Below are 13,210 nucleotides of genomic sequence, written 5' to 3'. Positions count from 1 at the left end.
GTTCAAGGAAAGAACATTGGACATTGGAAGATGATTGAAAACCTAAGTTAGGTTATCGGGTTAACCTAACTTGATTATGGTTTTGTCAAACATCAAAAAGGGGGAGATTGTTGGTGCAACCTTAGGTCAAGGTTGACCTGGTTGACCCGACTCGAGTTGACGTGACTCGAGTTGTATTTTGATGTTTGACTTGGGAAGATTGTTGATGCAACCTTAGGTCAAGATTGACCTAGTTGAGTTGCATGTTGATGTTTGACACTCGTGAGAGAGTTGTATTCTTGATGTTTGACAAGAATAAGTGTTTGGGAGATTGTAGGTGCAACCTTAGGTCAAGGTTGACCTGGTTGACCTGAAAAGTCCAAGTGTGGAGACTTGGCAACGGAAAAGTCCAAGCAAGGAGCTTGGCACGCGAAAAGTCCAAGTATGGAGACTTGGCACGGGAAAAGTCCAAGCAGGGAGCTTGGCACAAGGGAAAGTCCTGGTGAGTGAAGCCAGGCAGTGGAAAGTCCTAACTGGGATGTTAGGCAGTGTGGAAAGTCCTGGTGAGTGAAGCCAGGCAGTGGGAAAGTCCTGGTGAGTGAAGCCAGGCAGTGGAAAGTCCTAACTGGGATGTTAGGCAGTGTGGAAATCCTGGTGAGTGAAGCCAGGTGAAAGTCCTGGTGAGTGAAGCCAGGCAGTGAGAAAGTCCTAACTGGGATGTTAGGCAGTGTGGAAATCCTGGTGAGTGAAGCCAGGTGAAAGTCCTGGTGAGTGAAGCCAGGCAAGGGAAAATCCAGATGGATCAGGGATGATCGGACTTCTGGTGTTGGAAAGTCCAAGTAGGTCAAAGGGATTGACCGGACACTTGGCAGGAGTTCTAGCAGGTCAAGGGAGTGACCGGATGCTAGGGATGAAGTACCAATAGGTCAAGGTTGACCGGATATTGGTTTGAAGTCTTGGGACTTGGTTTGGGCAAAACCAAGCTCGGATCGGTCACCGACCGATCCGGTGATCTGTTGCTCGATCGGTGCGGTGACCGATCAGTGACCGATCAGTGACCGATCAGTCTGCTACTGATGGTTATCTGATCGGTCTGGAGACCAATCGAAGGAGATCAGTGGCAAACTAGCAGAGAAGAGAAGCCCGATCGGTCTACGGACCGATCAGAGGTTCCCTGATCGGTCCGTGGACCGATCAGGGACAGAACAGAAGCGAAGGCGGAACAGAATGGAACGGTCCGTGGACCGATCCACATGGAGCCCGATCGGTCCGATCAGGGCACTAGCCGTTATGACGCAACGGCTAGATTTCTTCTGTGTTTTCTTCGCCTTCTTCGCAGGTTATAAAAGGAGGGCTGCTGCTGCGAGCCTCCTTCTTCTTCTTCTTCCTTCTGGAAGTTCTCTCCTGCCTGAAGCTTCTGCTTCTTCTGGTGCTCCGAGCTTTGCTGAGCTCAACCGCTGCTGAAGCTTCGCGTGAGCTTCCCCGACAGTTTTCTCGACTGGCTTGCTGTTGAATCTGTCCGTGGAGTTGCTACTTCATCCGGGACCTCAGTCGACGAGAAGGCAAGCTTGTTTGTTTTACATTCATTTTGTTCTTGCTATTCTCTTGTACTCTTAGCTTGCTGTTGCAAGTGATTATGGCGAGGTTTCTCCACCCACAAGGAGTTGATATTAGCCGGTTCTCCGGGGACTCATCCACCGACGGATTGATAGGGCTCGTCCACCTTACGGACACGCCGAGGAGTAGGAGTATCATCTCCGAACCTCGTTACATCCTTGCGTTGAGGTTTGATTTCTTCTCCTGTTTTCTTTCTGCATTTAGTTTCCGCTGCGCTAACCCTAGTTTGTAGAAAGAAACGCGACGATTTGGAGTCGGCTATTCACACCCCCCCTCTCTAGCCATACGAAGGATCCTAACAAACCTAACTTGATTATGGGTTTTGTCAAACATCAAAAAGGGGGAGATTGTTGGTGCAACCTTAGGTCAAGGTTGACCTGGTTGACCCGACTCGAGGTGACTTGACTCGAGTTGTATTTTGATGTTTGACTTGGGAAGTTTGTCGGTGCAACCTTAGGTCAAGGTTGACCTAGTTGAGTTGCATGTTGATGTTTAACACTCGTGAGAGAGTTCTATTCTTGATGTGAGATAAGAATAGATGGTTGGGAGATTATTGGTGCAACCCTAGGTCAAGGATTGATCTGGTTGACCTGAAAAGTCCAAGTATGGAGACTTGGCACTGGAAAAGTCCAAGCAGGGAGCTTGGCACGCGAAAAGTCCAAGTATGGAGACTTGGCACTGGAGAAGTCCAAGCAGGGAGCTTGGCACGGGAAAAGTCCAAGGAGGGAGCTTGGCAAAGTGGGAAAGTCCTAACTGGGATGTTAGGCAGTGTGGAAAGTCCTGGTGAGTGAAGCCAGGCAGTGAGAAAGTCCTAACTGGGATGTTAGGCAGTTGGAAAGTCCTGGTGAGTGAAGCCAGGCAGTGAGAAAGTCCTAACTGGGATGTTAGGCAGTGTGAAAACCCTAGTGAGTGAAGCTAGGTGAAAGTCCTGGTGAGTGAAGCCGGGCAAGGAAAAATCCAGATGGATCAAGGGTAATCGGACATCTGGTGATGGGAAGTCCAAGTAGGTCATAGGAGTGACCGGATACTTGGCACGAAGAGGAAAGTCCAAGTGGGTCAAAGGGATTGACCGGACACTTGGTGGGGAGTCTTTCGCAGTCAAGGGTGACCGGATGCTAAGCATGATGTACCAATAGGTCAAGGTTGACGGATATTGGTTTGGAAGATTTGGGACTTGGTTTGGGCAAAACCAAGCTCGGATCGGTCTGCAGACCGATCCGATCGTTGTGTATCCGATCGATCCGGTGACCGATCGGATGACAAAAAGGTGATCATGGTTCGTGGGCTTACCGATCGGTGCGGGGACCGATCGCTGATCGGTCCCCGGACCGATCAGAGGTCGATCGGTCCCGGACCGATCAGGGACGCGTGGGATCGGTCCGGGACCGATCAGATTCCTGCAGAGTTGGGCAACTCTGCGTGAAAGCGTCGAGGGACCGACTCAATAGGCCCTGATCGGTCCCCACGACCGATCAGAGGTTCCTGATCGGTCCATGGACCGATCGTGAAACAAGCGAAGGCTTCTTCCGATCGGTCCACGCATCGATCAGGTTCTAGCTGCGCGACGGCTAGTTTCATTGCCTTCTTGGCGGTATAAAGGGGTCGAGGCTGCCGCACAAGGACTTCTTCTTTTCGCTAGAACTTCGTTCTTCTGCTGAAGCTTCGCTCAACCGAGCTTTGATTGAGGTCGCCTCCGAAGCTTCGCGTGAGCTTCGATCGTCGACCAGTGCCGCGTTTGGGTTGTGAAGTTGCCGCTTCACCTCCAGTCGACAAGAAAGCAAGCAATTGGTAGAGTGCTATTGTATTCATATTGTATTGCTTTTCTTACTGTTCTTGTACTCTTTGTTTGCTGTTGCAAACGTTTGTGACGAGGTTTCTCCACCCACAAGGAGTATATTGTATTAGCCGGTTCTCCGGGGACTCATCCACCGACGGATTGACTGGACTCGTCCACCCTACGGACACGCCGAGGAGTAGGAGCCATAATCTCCGAACCTCGTTACATCCTTGTGTTAAGGTTTGGTTTTCTTCTCTTTCGTTTCTTTGTATTTTCCGCTGCGCTAACACGTTTTGTAGAAAGAAACGACGATTTGGGGTCGGCTATTCACACCCCCCCTCTCTAGCCGAGTACGAACGATCCTAACACTTTTTTCCTTCCTTCGTTCGTACACTACTTTTCCAGGGAAAAAATACCTAACTTGAGTGTCGGAGAGCCTGCACCGAAGACTTTTTCCCTGATTTTTTGTCTCTAACGCTCTGTGTGCTTGTCTGAGTGTGTGCAGGGTCCAAGTACCACCAGTTTCGTTACTACAGAGCTTTGGTACCACATGGGGGGTTCACTTTTCCGACACACATACATAGGGTGCGTTAAAGTGGCCTTTCCGTCAACACCGATGTCACCTTCATCGGTCTCCGTCTGACTCAGATTCCGGAGAGAATCAATTTGATGTCGTTTGTGGGAATCTTTTCCGTCTATTCTGAAACATGAAGATGGAGGATGTCGGTAAGATTAACGTAACCATAACTACGGGAGAGCATGAGTTGTTCAAGGAAACCAAGAGAAAAGTAACTTTAGAGAGGCATATTGCAGACTCACAAGTCACAACCATCGAAAAAATCAACGACCAGACCCATGCTTCTGACAGAGGGTCTAAGAGGAAATAACCAGAAGACTTCCCTCAAACTTTCTATCGTGGAACGCAATACTAGGCCTCCACGGCTGAAAGTTCTCCGCCGAAAAAATTGAAAAAGGAGAAGATCATAGTTTTTCTGGAGGAGTCCAAGGAGATACCCGAGGAACTGCATGTACCCTATTCTCCAAGGGTGTGTTTGGTTCGGGGTTATTCTTGATAACCTTGGTTATTCATCCAAGGTTATCAACAAAAACTTTGTTTGGTTTAGGTATTCGATGATTCCCGAATAATGTTCCATGTCCGACACGTTAGCAAAAGGGTCATGCAGCCCGGAATCGGGAAACCTCATAAAATTAAGGTTTTTCTTGATTCCGGGGTTAACGAATTTTTTTTTACCAAAAATACCCTCCGATAAGAAAAAACATGAAAAAAGAGAAAAAAATTATAAAAAACATTAAAAATGTAAAAAAAATGTTTACAAATTTTAAAAATTTAAATTTTTTAAATTTTTAAAAATAAATAATTTTAAAAAATAATTTTTTTAAAAAAATATAATTTTTTTTAAAAAATAAAAAATTTAAAATTTAAAAATTTTTAAAAAAATTTAAATTTTTTTAAAATTTTTAAAAAATTTAAAAATAAAAAATTTATAAAAATTTAAAAATAAAAATAAATAAATAAATAAAAATCAAAATTTTAAAAATGTAAAAAAAAATAAAAAATATAAATATAAATAATATAAAAAATATAAAAACATTAAAAAAATAAAAAAACACATAAAAAGTAAAAAAAAATATCAGAAAAAGAAAAGTAAAAAAAATATAAAAAAATAAATAATAATAATAATAATAATATGTATAGTTAATTTTGTAACGGAGGGTAATACTGTAAAATATTAAACTAAGGTATTCATTAAAATCTTCAAACAAATAAGTTTTTGTTGCATTACTTAGGTTGAACCAAATAACATTTGGTTATATTTTATTCTCCATAATTTTGATTATGTGATTACTCGGTAATCATATAACTAAGATTATACATGATAACTTAACATAATTAAGATTATATATGATAATTTGAACCAAACAAGTATTCTAAGAAAAGTTATCGAAGGGTATAAGCCCAGCTGTTGGGGAGTACGAAGGCGGTAAAGACCTGAATGTTCATCTCCTCTCTCCAAGCGTCCTAGCCGCCGCTGACGCGGTCTTTATACGGGGGAAGGTGCAACTGGGGACGGAGTCCGTCGCTGGTTCCATCGCAGATCGCATAGATCTTCCGTCATCCCTCTCCTGAACGAGTCCGGTAAGGTGGGCGACGAAGACGAGCTCCGGATCATCGAAGGCATGGAACTCATCGGTCTCTCCCATATCTGAGTCCCAAGCGCTTTAAGATGCCGCCGATTGAACAACCACCCTACAAGAAGGTGTTCTCGGTACAGGTTTTTGTTCTTCTTGTCATTCTCTTGAGAAGTATTTGAACTTGGGATTTGTCTAAACATGGAACGCTATTTTTTTCTTTTGTTGCAGCGAATGTGTTTCATCGGGATTTAAAGTCCAAGAATATACTTGCTAATGCAGACTGCAAACTGAAAATTTGTGACTTAGGTCTTGCTCGTGTATCATTTAATGATGCTCCATCAGCTATCTTTTGGACTGTATGTCTCTGACTGTAAAAGCATATGAGGTTAAACCCAAGTAGGCTATTCTAGTTCTTGTATTTGATGTCTGTTCATTTACACATTATTGTGTGCTATTGATGCATTGTTAAAGTTTGTTGACTACATTTTTTTTTTTGCCTTTTCAGAATTATGTGGCAACTAGATGGTATCGTGCTCCAGAGCTATGTGGTTCCTTTTTCTCTAAAGTTAGTTTTTTTCCCCCAAAATAATAGCCTCTTGTTACATATAAAAGCTCTAATTTGATATCTTTAATTCTTGGAAATGAATTATTTGATATGCATATTTATATCAGCATTCACTTCTACTGTGAACATGTGGATGCATGAGAATATTTATGCTGAACTTTTTGATTATTTTATGATATTTACCAGGGGTTTCTTGTTACCTTTTTTTTTGACTTTCTTGCATTTAGTTTAGCTATATTCTACTCATATTGAAAAACTATCCGACGAATTCGTGGCATGTAATATTATTGTTAAAACCAACTTGATAATGATGATGGGGTAAACATGGGTAAATTGGTAATGATGATGATATGTTGTATAAAAAACCAATCTGAAGTATCCTGCTTGTGCTTTTTTCTTGCTGATGGTTCTTATAGAGTAGGGATGGAAATAAGTCGGGTTTAAATCCGGGCCCATATTAAATTCGTGCCATTTGGGACGGGTTTAAATCCGGTCAAACGGATTATGGGATGGGTCAAAATCTGTTGACTGGGTTTAGAAGCAGGTTCGAGACGGGTTATGGGTTTCAATGAACCCGCGCCCATAATAATAATAATAATAATAATAACTTATTGTTAACTTGTATCTTTTGTTTAAGCTTAGCGAGTTGGTGGGTCCAACCCGCTATGGACCCGCCAGGTTTTGAGCGGGGGGTCGGTGCGGGCAGGTTGAAAAATTAGGCGGAGTGGGTCTGGGTTCAGGCTCTTTTTTTTTTGACGGGCCAATTCTAGGATTGGACAAACCCGATCTGAACCCGCCCCATTACCATCCCTGATTTAAAGTACATCATCTCAAAAGTGATTTGCCTGTCTCCTCTTGCCTATTAGACAAAGTAAAAAAAACTGGCCTGTTTGTTGTGTGATTTACTGACCTATTCCCTGCTAAAGATGATTCACCTGGTTTATGTTTGCCCTTTGCAGTACACCCCAGCAATTGATATCTGGAGCATAGGATGTATATTTGCCGAAATGCTGACCGGAAGACCTTTATTTCCTGGAAAGAATGTGGTCCATCAGTTGGATCTGATGACTGATTTCCTTGGAACACCTTCTGCTGAAACCATTGCTAGGGTTGTACAATTATCTTATGTATTTTTCATTTTAGCTTGTACTTATAGACATGCAATTGCTTAAAGTCACATTTTGAACAATGTTCCCAAGGACTATTAGAAACTAAGTTTCGAGGGGAAAAAAATAAACTTGTTTTCTTTGTTATTTCTGTGATTTCTGCCAATGTTTCTTTCTGTTAGATTATGGTGCTCAATACATTGTGGAACTTGATTTTCTTTTGGTTCCAAGCGGCAAGACATGTTATTTTGATTCATACAAAAGGACAATTGGCATTGATGCTTGTGATCCTTTTAATGCCCCTGTGCAAAAATTATTGTTTTCTTCACCTCTTATCTTTATGTGCTTGCTAAGAGATTGAATGACCACTAAAATATTCTATTTGATCGTAATCTGCATTGGCCACCATCTACAGCACATTTGCTAGGATTTTATGCTCAGCTATAAATAGTTTTGTATATTTGAGGTTCTTGATTGTATTAAAGTGTTCTTAGTTGTTATGATACAGCAATGGTAGTGAAATTAAATAGCAATCTTTATTCATGCAAAGTTAAAATAACATATAAAGTCAGTATCTAGCTTTCTTGGTAAGATTTTTACTGGAAGAATAGAACATTTCATCTTCTATTTGAATTTCCTCATTGGAAGTAAAGTATAAATTGGCTTTCAACATGTTCGTTTCTTAGTCTTTGTCTTTACTTTTGCCTCTCAGTTTTAAACAAAGAACTATAAATAATGTAGCTGAAGATAGTTGAGTGAGATAGGACTTCATATTTAAATCAAAGGTTTTGATTCTTGAGTAACTGAAAACAACTAATGTTGAATCCCAGATCTTTGCCTGCTTAATTTTTCTTCTTTTTTTTTTATGTTCATGTGCAAAATTTTAAACATGTCTTGGGGCTGTTGCATTTCTTTTACATTCATTTTGATGTCACATATTCGTAAAAGCAAGGAGATACCTTAGTAGCATGCGGAGAAAGCAACCATTTCCTTTCTCACAGAAATTCCCAAATGTAGATCCATTGGCACTTCATTTACTAGAGCATCTACTAGCATTTGATCAAAAAGATAGGCCTACTGCAGAAGAAGATTTGTTTCTCTCTTAGCTTATTAACAATGGTAGATTCAGGTTAAACATGAAAGAAACTGATTGACTATTTGTTTATTTAGTTGATACTTGTATTGGTTGATTTTCAGGCTCTAGCAGATCCTACTTTCGGGGTCTTGCAAATGTAGACAGGGAGCCATCGACACAATCAATCTCCAAACTTGAATTTGAATTTGAGAGGAAATTGACATAGGATGATGTAAGAGGACTAATATACAGAGAGGTACACCACCAAATACTGATATATCTTTATTGCTTTTCTCTTGCTCAAAGTTGGTCCATGTTTAACATTTCCTGGGTTTCCTCTCGGGAAGCAAACAGATTTTGGAGTATCATCCGCTAATGCTACAGGAGTATCTTCAAGGTGGAGAACAGACTAGCTTCATGTACCCTAGGTGTGGTTTTAATTAAATTTTCCTCAAAGATTTTGTAGGACACGTTTTAATAGATGTTAATAGCTTTGTTTTCTGCACCCTCTACCCATTTACGTTTTTATGAAATTTACCTTAGATGTGCATTAATCTTGTAAATAATAATATACTGGTTTGGACAATGTTAAACAACTAAAACAGGATATAAACTGAAGGACAACATTTTTTCCTTGTATGAAGAGGAATATTATAGACTTAGATCATAAAGCAGTAGCATGATATTAATACAGACATTCAATGTTTGCCTTACATATATTGATAACTGACATATATGTATGATATTAGATAGTAATTTTCTTCAACTTGTTTCTCTTCCTATATATGGTCTTGATTCAATAATCTTGGATTTGTTTTGAGCTAGATTGTCGCTTTGTTGCCATCTTTCAGATCCATATTCCATTTTGTCTTAATGAAGAAAAATAACGGATTTGATAAAGATGTTTTCCTCTTTCATATTCTTATCAGACGAAAATTTGTTGACATTTTAAAAAGGAATAATAAATAGGGAAGCTCGCAAATGTTGTTTGATAAGATAGACCGTGCTTTCCAGATTTGTATGGTTTGGTGAAATTCTTCCAGAATTTTTGCTATACTTTGTGCCATTTATTGTTTCATGAATCACTGTGAACTACTGGCATCTTACAATCTTTGAATATCTGCCGAACAGTGGAATTGATACGTTTAAGCGCCAATTTGCCCATCTTGAAGAGCATTACGGCAAGAGTGGAAGAAGTACTCCACTCCAACGACAATATGCATCTTTGCCTAGGTAATGCCCATTTATAAACTGTTAATTCTGAACTAGTAGTCCATTTAACCTTGCTGACATGTTGTATATTAATTGGTTAAGCAGAGCATCCGAATTTGATACTAATTCCATTTCGTTTATGTGAATTTTGTTTTATTGCAACAGAGAGAGGGGTTGTGCACCGAAAGTTGAAATTAATGACCAAAATAATGATTTTGAGAAGCGGACTGCAGAATCTGTTGAGTGTTGCCAGAACCACCCTTCAAAGCCCTCCCAAGTCACAAGAAGAACCGGAGAAAACATTAACCATGGGAGATGGTTCAGACAAATCAAATATAAGCGATCTTAGCTTGCTGAAGAGTGCTAGTACTGGTGCATCCAAGTGTGTAGATGTCAAAGGAAAATTTAGATATAGAGGTAGTGGCATTCTTATTTGCTATCTGAAAATGGAAAGGTTAGCATATTTTAATCATGATTAAAATATAGTAGAATTAGCAATCCATGTGGCTTAGTTTGCCAAGGCTTCTTTTGCATTAGTATTATGATAGGCATGGATGATGATGGTCTTGACATCATGTCCACTGGGTGATTCATGATTGCTAGTAAAATTGCTGCAGATACACCTTGATCAACTTATCCAATATGTAAAAGTATATTGAAAATCAGCTCATCTTTCATATTTTAAATTGAACAAAAACAACTGTTGAAACTAGGTTGACTTGTAGGTAGCTTGACCATTATGCATTTGTTGTATTGGATATATTGAAAGTTGACAGGATTGTTTGGTCCTACTTCTAAACTAAACTAACATTGTTATATCAGTTGTGCTCATTCTTATATTTTTTAGATAGAAAATTTTGTTTCCTTTAGGAATGCCATTTGCAAATTATCTAGGGGAAACACTATGTGCTAGGAAAGAGTGCTGATACTGAAAGTTTTATCTGGCTTGATATTTCAGGAAGAACGGATACCAGAACACACAGATGTGACTGTTGATGGGTTGTCTCATAAGGTTGGGAATTTTGTGCCTAATTCGCCGTGAATGCTAATTGAGAATAGTCAGGTTGACAGACGACATCTCCAAGAGTTGAGTTGCGTGCTCTGTTCTATCTTTAGGTGCCTGAAATTTGAAAAGATCAGGTCTTTCACCATCCGTTAGATGTTTTATCAGATGTCTTTTGAACGCACTACATCATTTGCTAGTTCTTCCCTTTCCTGTAATTGATGATATAATCCATATTAGTCATTTAAAATTGCTCTGCCTTAAAGGTCTTGTGGAAGAACAACCCTCCTAAGGGAATCAACCACTTTGTATACATCATTTGTAAGACACTGAAAGAGTTTGAAACACAGTGTCATCTGTCATGAAATCCTTCAATTGTTTCCTGTATTTATGTTCAGTTTGGTGTTGCTGTCGTTGTATATATGGTTCCATTCACACTCCAACTTAAATCTGTGGGTGGTCCTAGCACTGTTCAATCTTGTGCAATTCTCAAATCCATGATACTTTTCTCCTAGCATGCAAGTCTGCAACATCTCCAAGGAAAAAATAAACATTCAACCTCAAATATCAAGACAAATCCGTATGTGAATTTAGATGTTCAATTATATTCTATGTTGGCCTGACACATTCATCCAGATTAGAGACGATCCTCTGTCGGCTAGTCTGAACTTTCAGTTACCCTATATCGATTAAAATATCAATTCACTGACAACGATCCCACATTACCAGACAAGTCATTTCAGATCATTAATCTAAAGTACTGCAGACTGCTTTTGCCCATTAGTAAGCGTCCCGCAATCACGCATGACTGTATCACCAAAAGTTCGTGACGCAATAATACAAACACGAAGCACAGAAAATCCCATATAAATCAAGGCGGGTAACTTTGCCTCAGTGACAAGAACTTTTCCCGGCAGTATCCAACAAAACAAACCCATTTTTTCACCATTTTTAAACTTTTGTTGACAGGCCAGGAACAAAAATATAAAAAGAGTGAAGAAAAAATGGCAGATAGTAAAGGAAGGATGCCACAAATGACAAATCCCTTCTTCCATCAAATTCGTTCCTCCAAAAATAGATGGAAATGGAAAGAGAAGCAATTTAGTCTGGGTTATCCATCTCCCCACTAACATGTTTTGGGTTTTTTTTTCACCTTCTTAGAGTAAAGCACTCCTTCTCCTTTGAGCATATGAAAAAGCTACAAGATTCCAACAACTTTGTCTTCATTCCTGGTCCCTCGGGCGGTACAATGGTTAAAAAGAGTGTTACTATATAAGATTTTGGTATCGAAACTCTTACGTGTCTACTGTTTGCCACACAGTATCTTCATTACTTTTTGGAACGGACATCTTTTGCTACAATAATACCTTCATTCCTTCGTTGTCAGAGTCTGAGAAAAGCACGGATGCCATTGATCACATTTTTTTTTAATCTGGCCAGCCTGTTACTACTAACATTTTAGCTGTTTGATTCATTGTCGCCTAGCGTTTCTAATCCCAATCTCGCCCAGAAGAAAGAAGTTTTCTTCTATTTAATAAATTTTAATTAGTCGACAAGATGAAGAACAATAACGTGCCAGATTACTGAGTTAATGAGAATTACTACCAAATATCACAAATGATAAATAAACACCAAGATCGTGTTTTTTTCTCTAGATGAAAGAGGATGATAATAGGGATAGCAGGTCTACTTCGTACAAGATGAAGAACAAAAAAACCCCACTTGCTAGATCATCTGTATCAGCATAAAAAAATTAGCTTCCGCCAAAATATTAAGATATAAAGGAGAAAAGCAGCCAAAAAAAACCAATTTTTAACCAAAATTAAAGTAAAAAAGGGTAAGATAGGGATGGCAAGAAAGAGGCGTACCTGAAGACACCACCAACGATCGAAGACCCAAATCCAATCGAGGAGCTTCCTTTCTCGCCAATTACTCTCGAATTCACTTGATGCAAGTGGGGAACCGAACGAGCAAGGGGTAGCAGGAAGCTTGGAGCTTCTACGCCGTCCGAGACGTAGGCGGCGCGATGACTGATCGGTTCCCGACCTGCACCAAGCGAACCAGAGAGTAGGGCGACCGACGATATCAGGGGAAGTAATAGGCGAGGGAGCAGGGAAGTGGGCGGCCATCTCTCTCCGCCATTAATTTAATTGGGCCGGCGGAAGGTGGATTTGGGGAACTGGAGGCGAGCGGAGGAGGAAGGAATCGAGGCGGATTTAAGAAGCCGCGGAACGCGTCAGTGAGAAGTCCGCCGTCTCCCTTTCTCGCACTCACGTGGACATGTTACCTCTCACGTGCACCTCGTGCTACTTTTCGAGATTTTTTTTCTTTTTATTTGAGCTGGAAATTGGACTAACCGATTTACATATTGATTAAAAACGAGTAAATTGAATAAAAATCACTAAATATAACTTTAATTCTCCATGTAATCCCATTGAAATAAATTATTTCCACTCCTTGCCTATAAAATTTTATTTACTTTAATTTTCACATATAAATATTATTATCTAATTATCTCTCATATTTTTTTAATATAATAATTCAAAAATAAGTATAATTTATTTTAAATTCAGTACTTTAAATTTAAATTGAATATATTTTTTATCAAATTGAGCACGATTTTTTTTCTCATTTAAAGAGAATCTAATATATTTTTCATCCAATTGCCCACTATTTAAAGATAATCAATTGAGATGAGAAAAAAGTCGTGGTCAATTGATAG

The 13,210-nt window shown here is 39.8% G+C and overlaps 1 protein-coding gene and 1 pseudogene across 2 annotated transcripts; one reads left to right on the top strand and one right to left on the bottom strand.

Moving 5' to 3' along the window:
- The first annotated feature begins 5,619 nt into the window (after nt 1-5,619).
- LOC122026512 lies at nt 5,620-10,801 on the top strand (annotated as a pseudogene).
- On the bottom strand, nt 10,801-12,717 carry LOC122027498. 2 transcript variants are annotated; one of them, XM_042586491.1, is made up of 2 exons: nt 12,357-12,706; nt 10,801-11,012 (listed from the first exon to the last, which is right to left on the bottom strand). In XM_042586491.1, the coding sequence occupies exons 1-2, from the start codon at nt 12,615-12,617 to the stop codon at nt 10,860-10,862; spliced, it is 414 nt and encodes a 137-aa protein (XP_042442425.1). In that variant the 5' UTR covers nt 12,618-12,706; the 3' UTR covers nt 10,801-10,859. The 2 variants fall into 2 exon arrangements, 1 of the variants encoding a protein (XP_042442425.1); XR_006124429.1 differs by lacking the exon at nt 10,801-11,012 and adding an exon at nt 11,024-12,222 and having other exon boundaries at nt 12,357-12,717.
- Between the last annotated feature and the right edge of the window lie 493 nt (nt 12,718-13,210).

This window comes from Zingiber officinale, chromosome 10A (assembly GCF_018446385.1).
Source record: "Zingiber officinale cultivar Zhangliang chromosome 10A, Zo_v1.1, whole genome shotgun sequence".
In the NCBI taxonomy this organism is placed as follows: Eukaryota; Viridiplantae; Streptophyta; class Magnoliopsida; order Zingiberales; family Zingiberaceae; genus Zingiber; species Zingiber officinale.
This window is presented reverse-complemented; position numbering and strand designations above follow the sequence as displayed.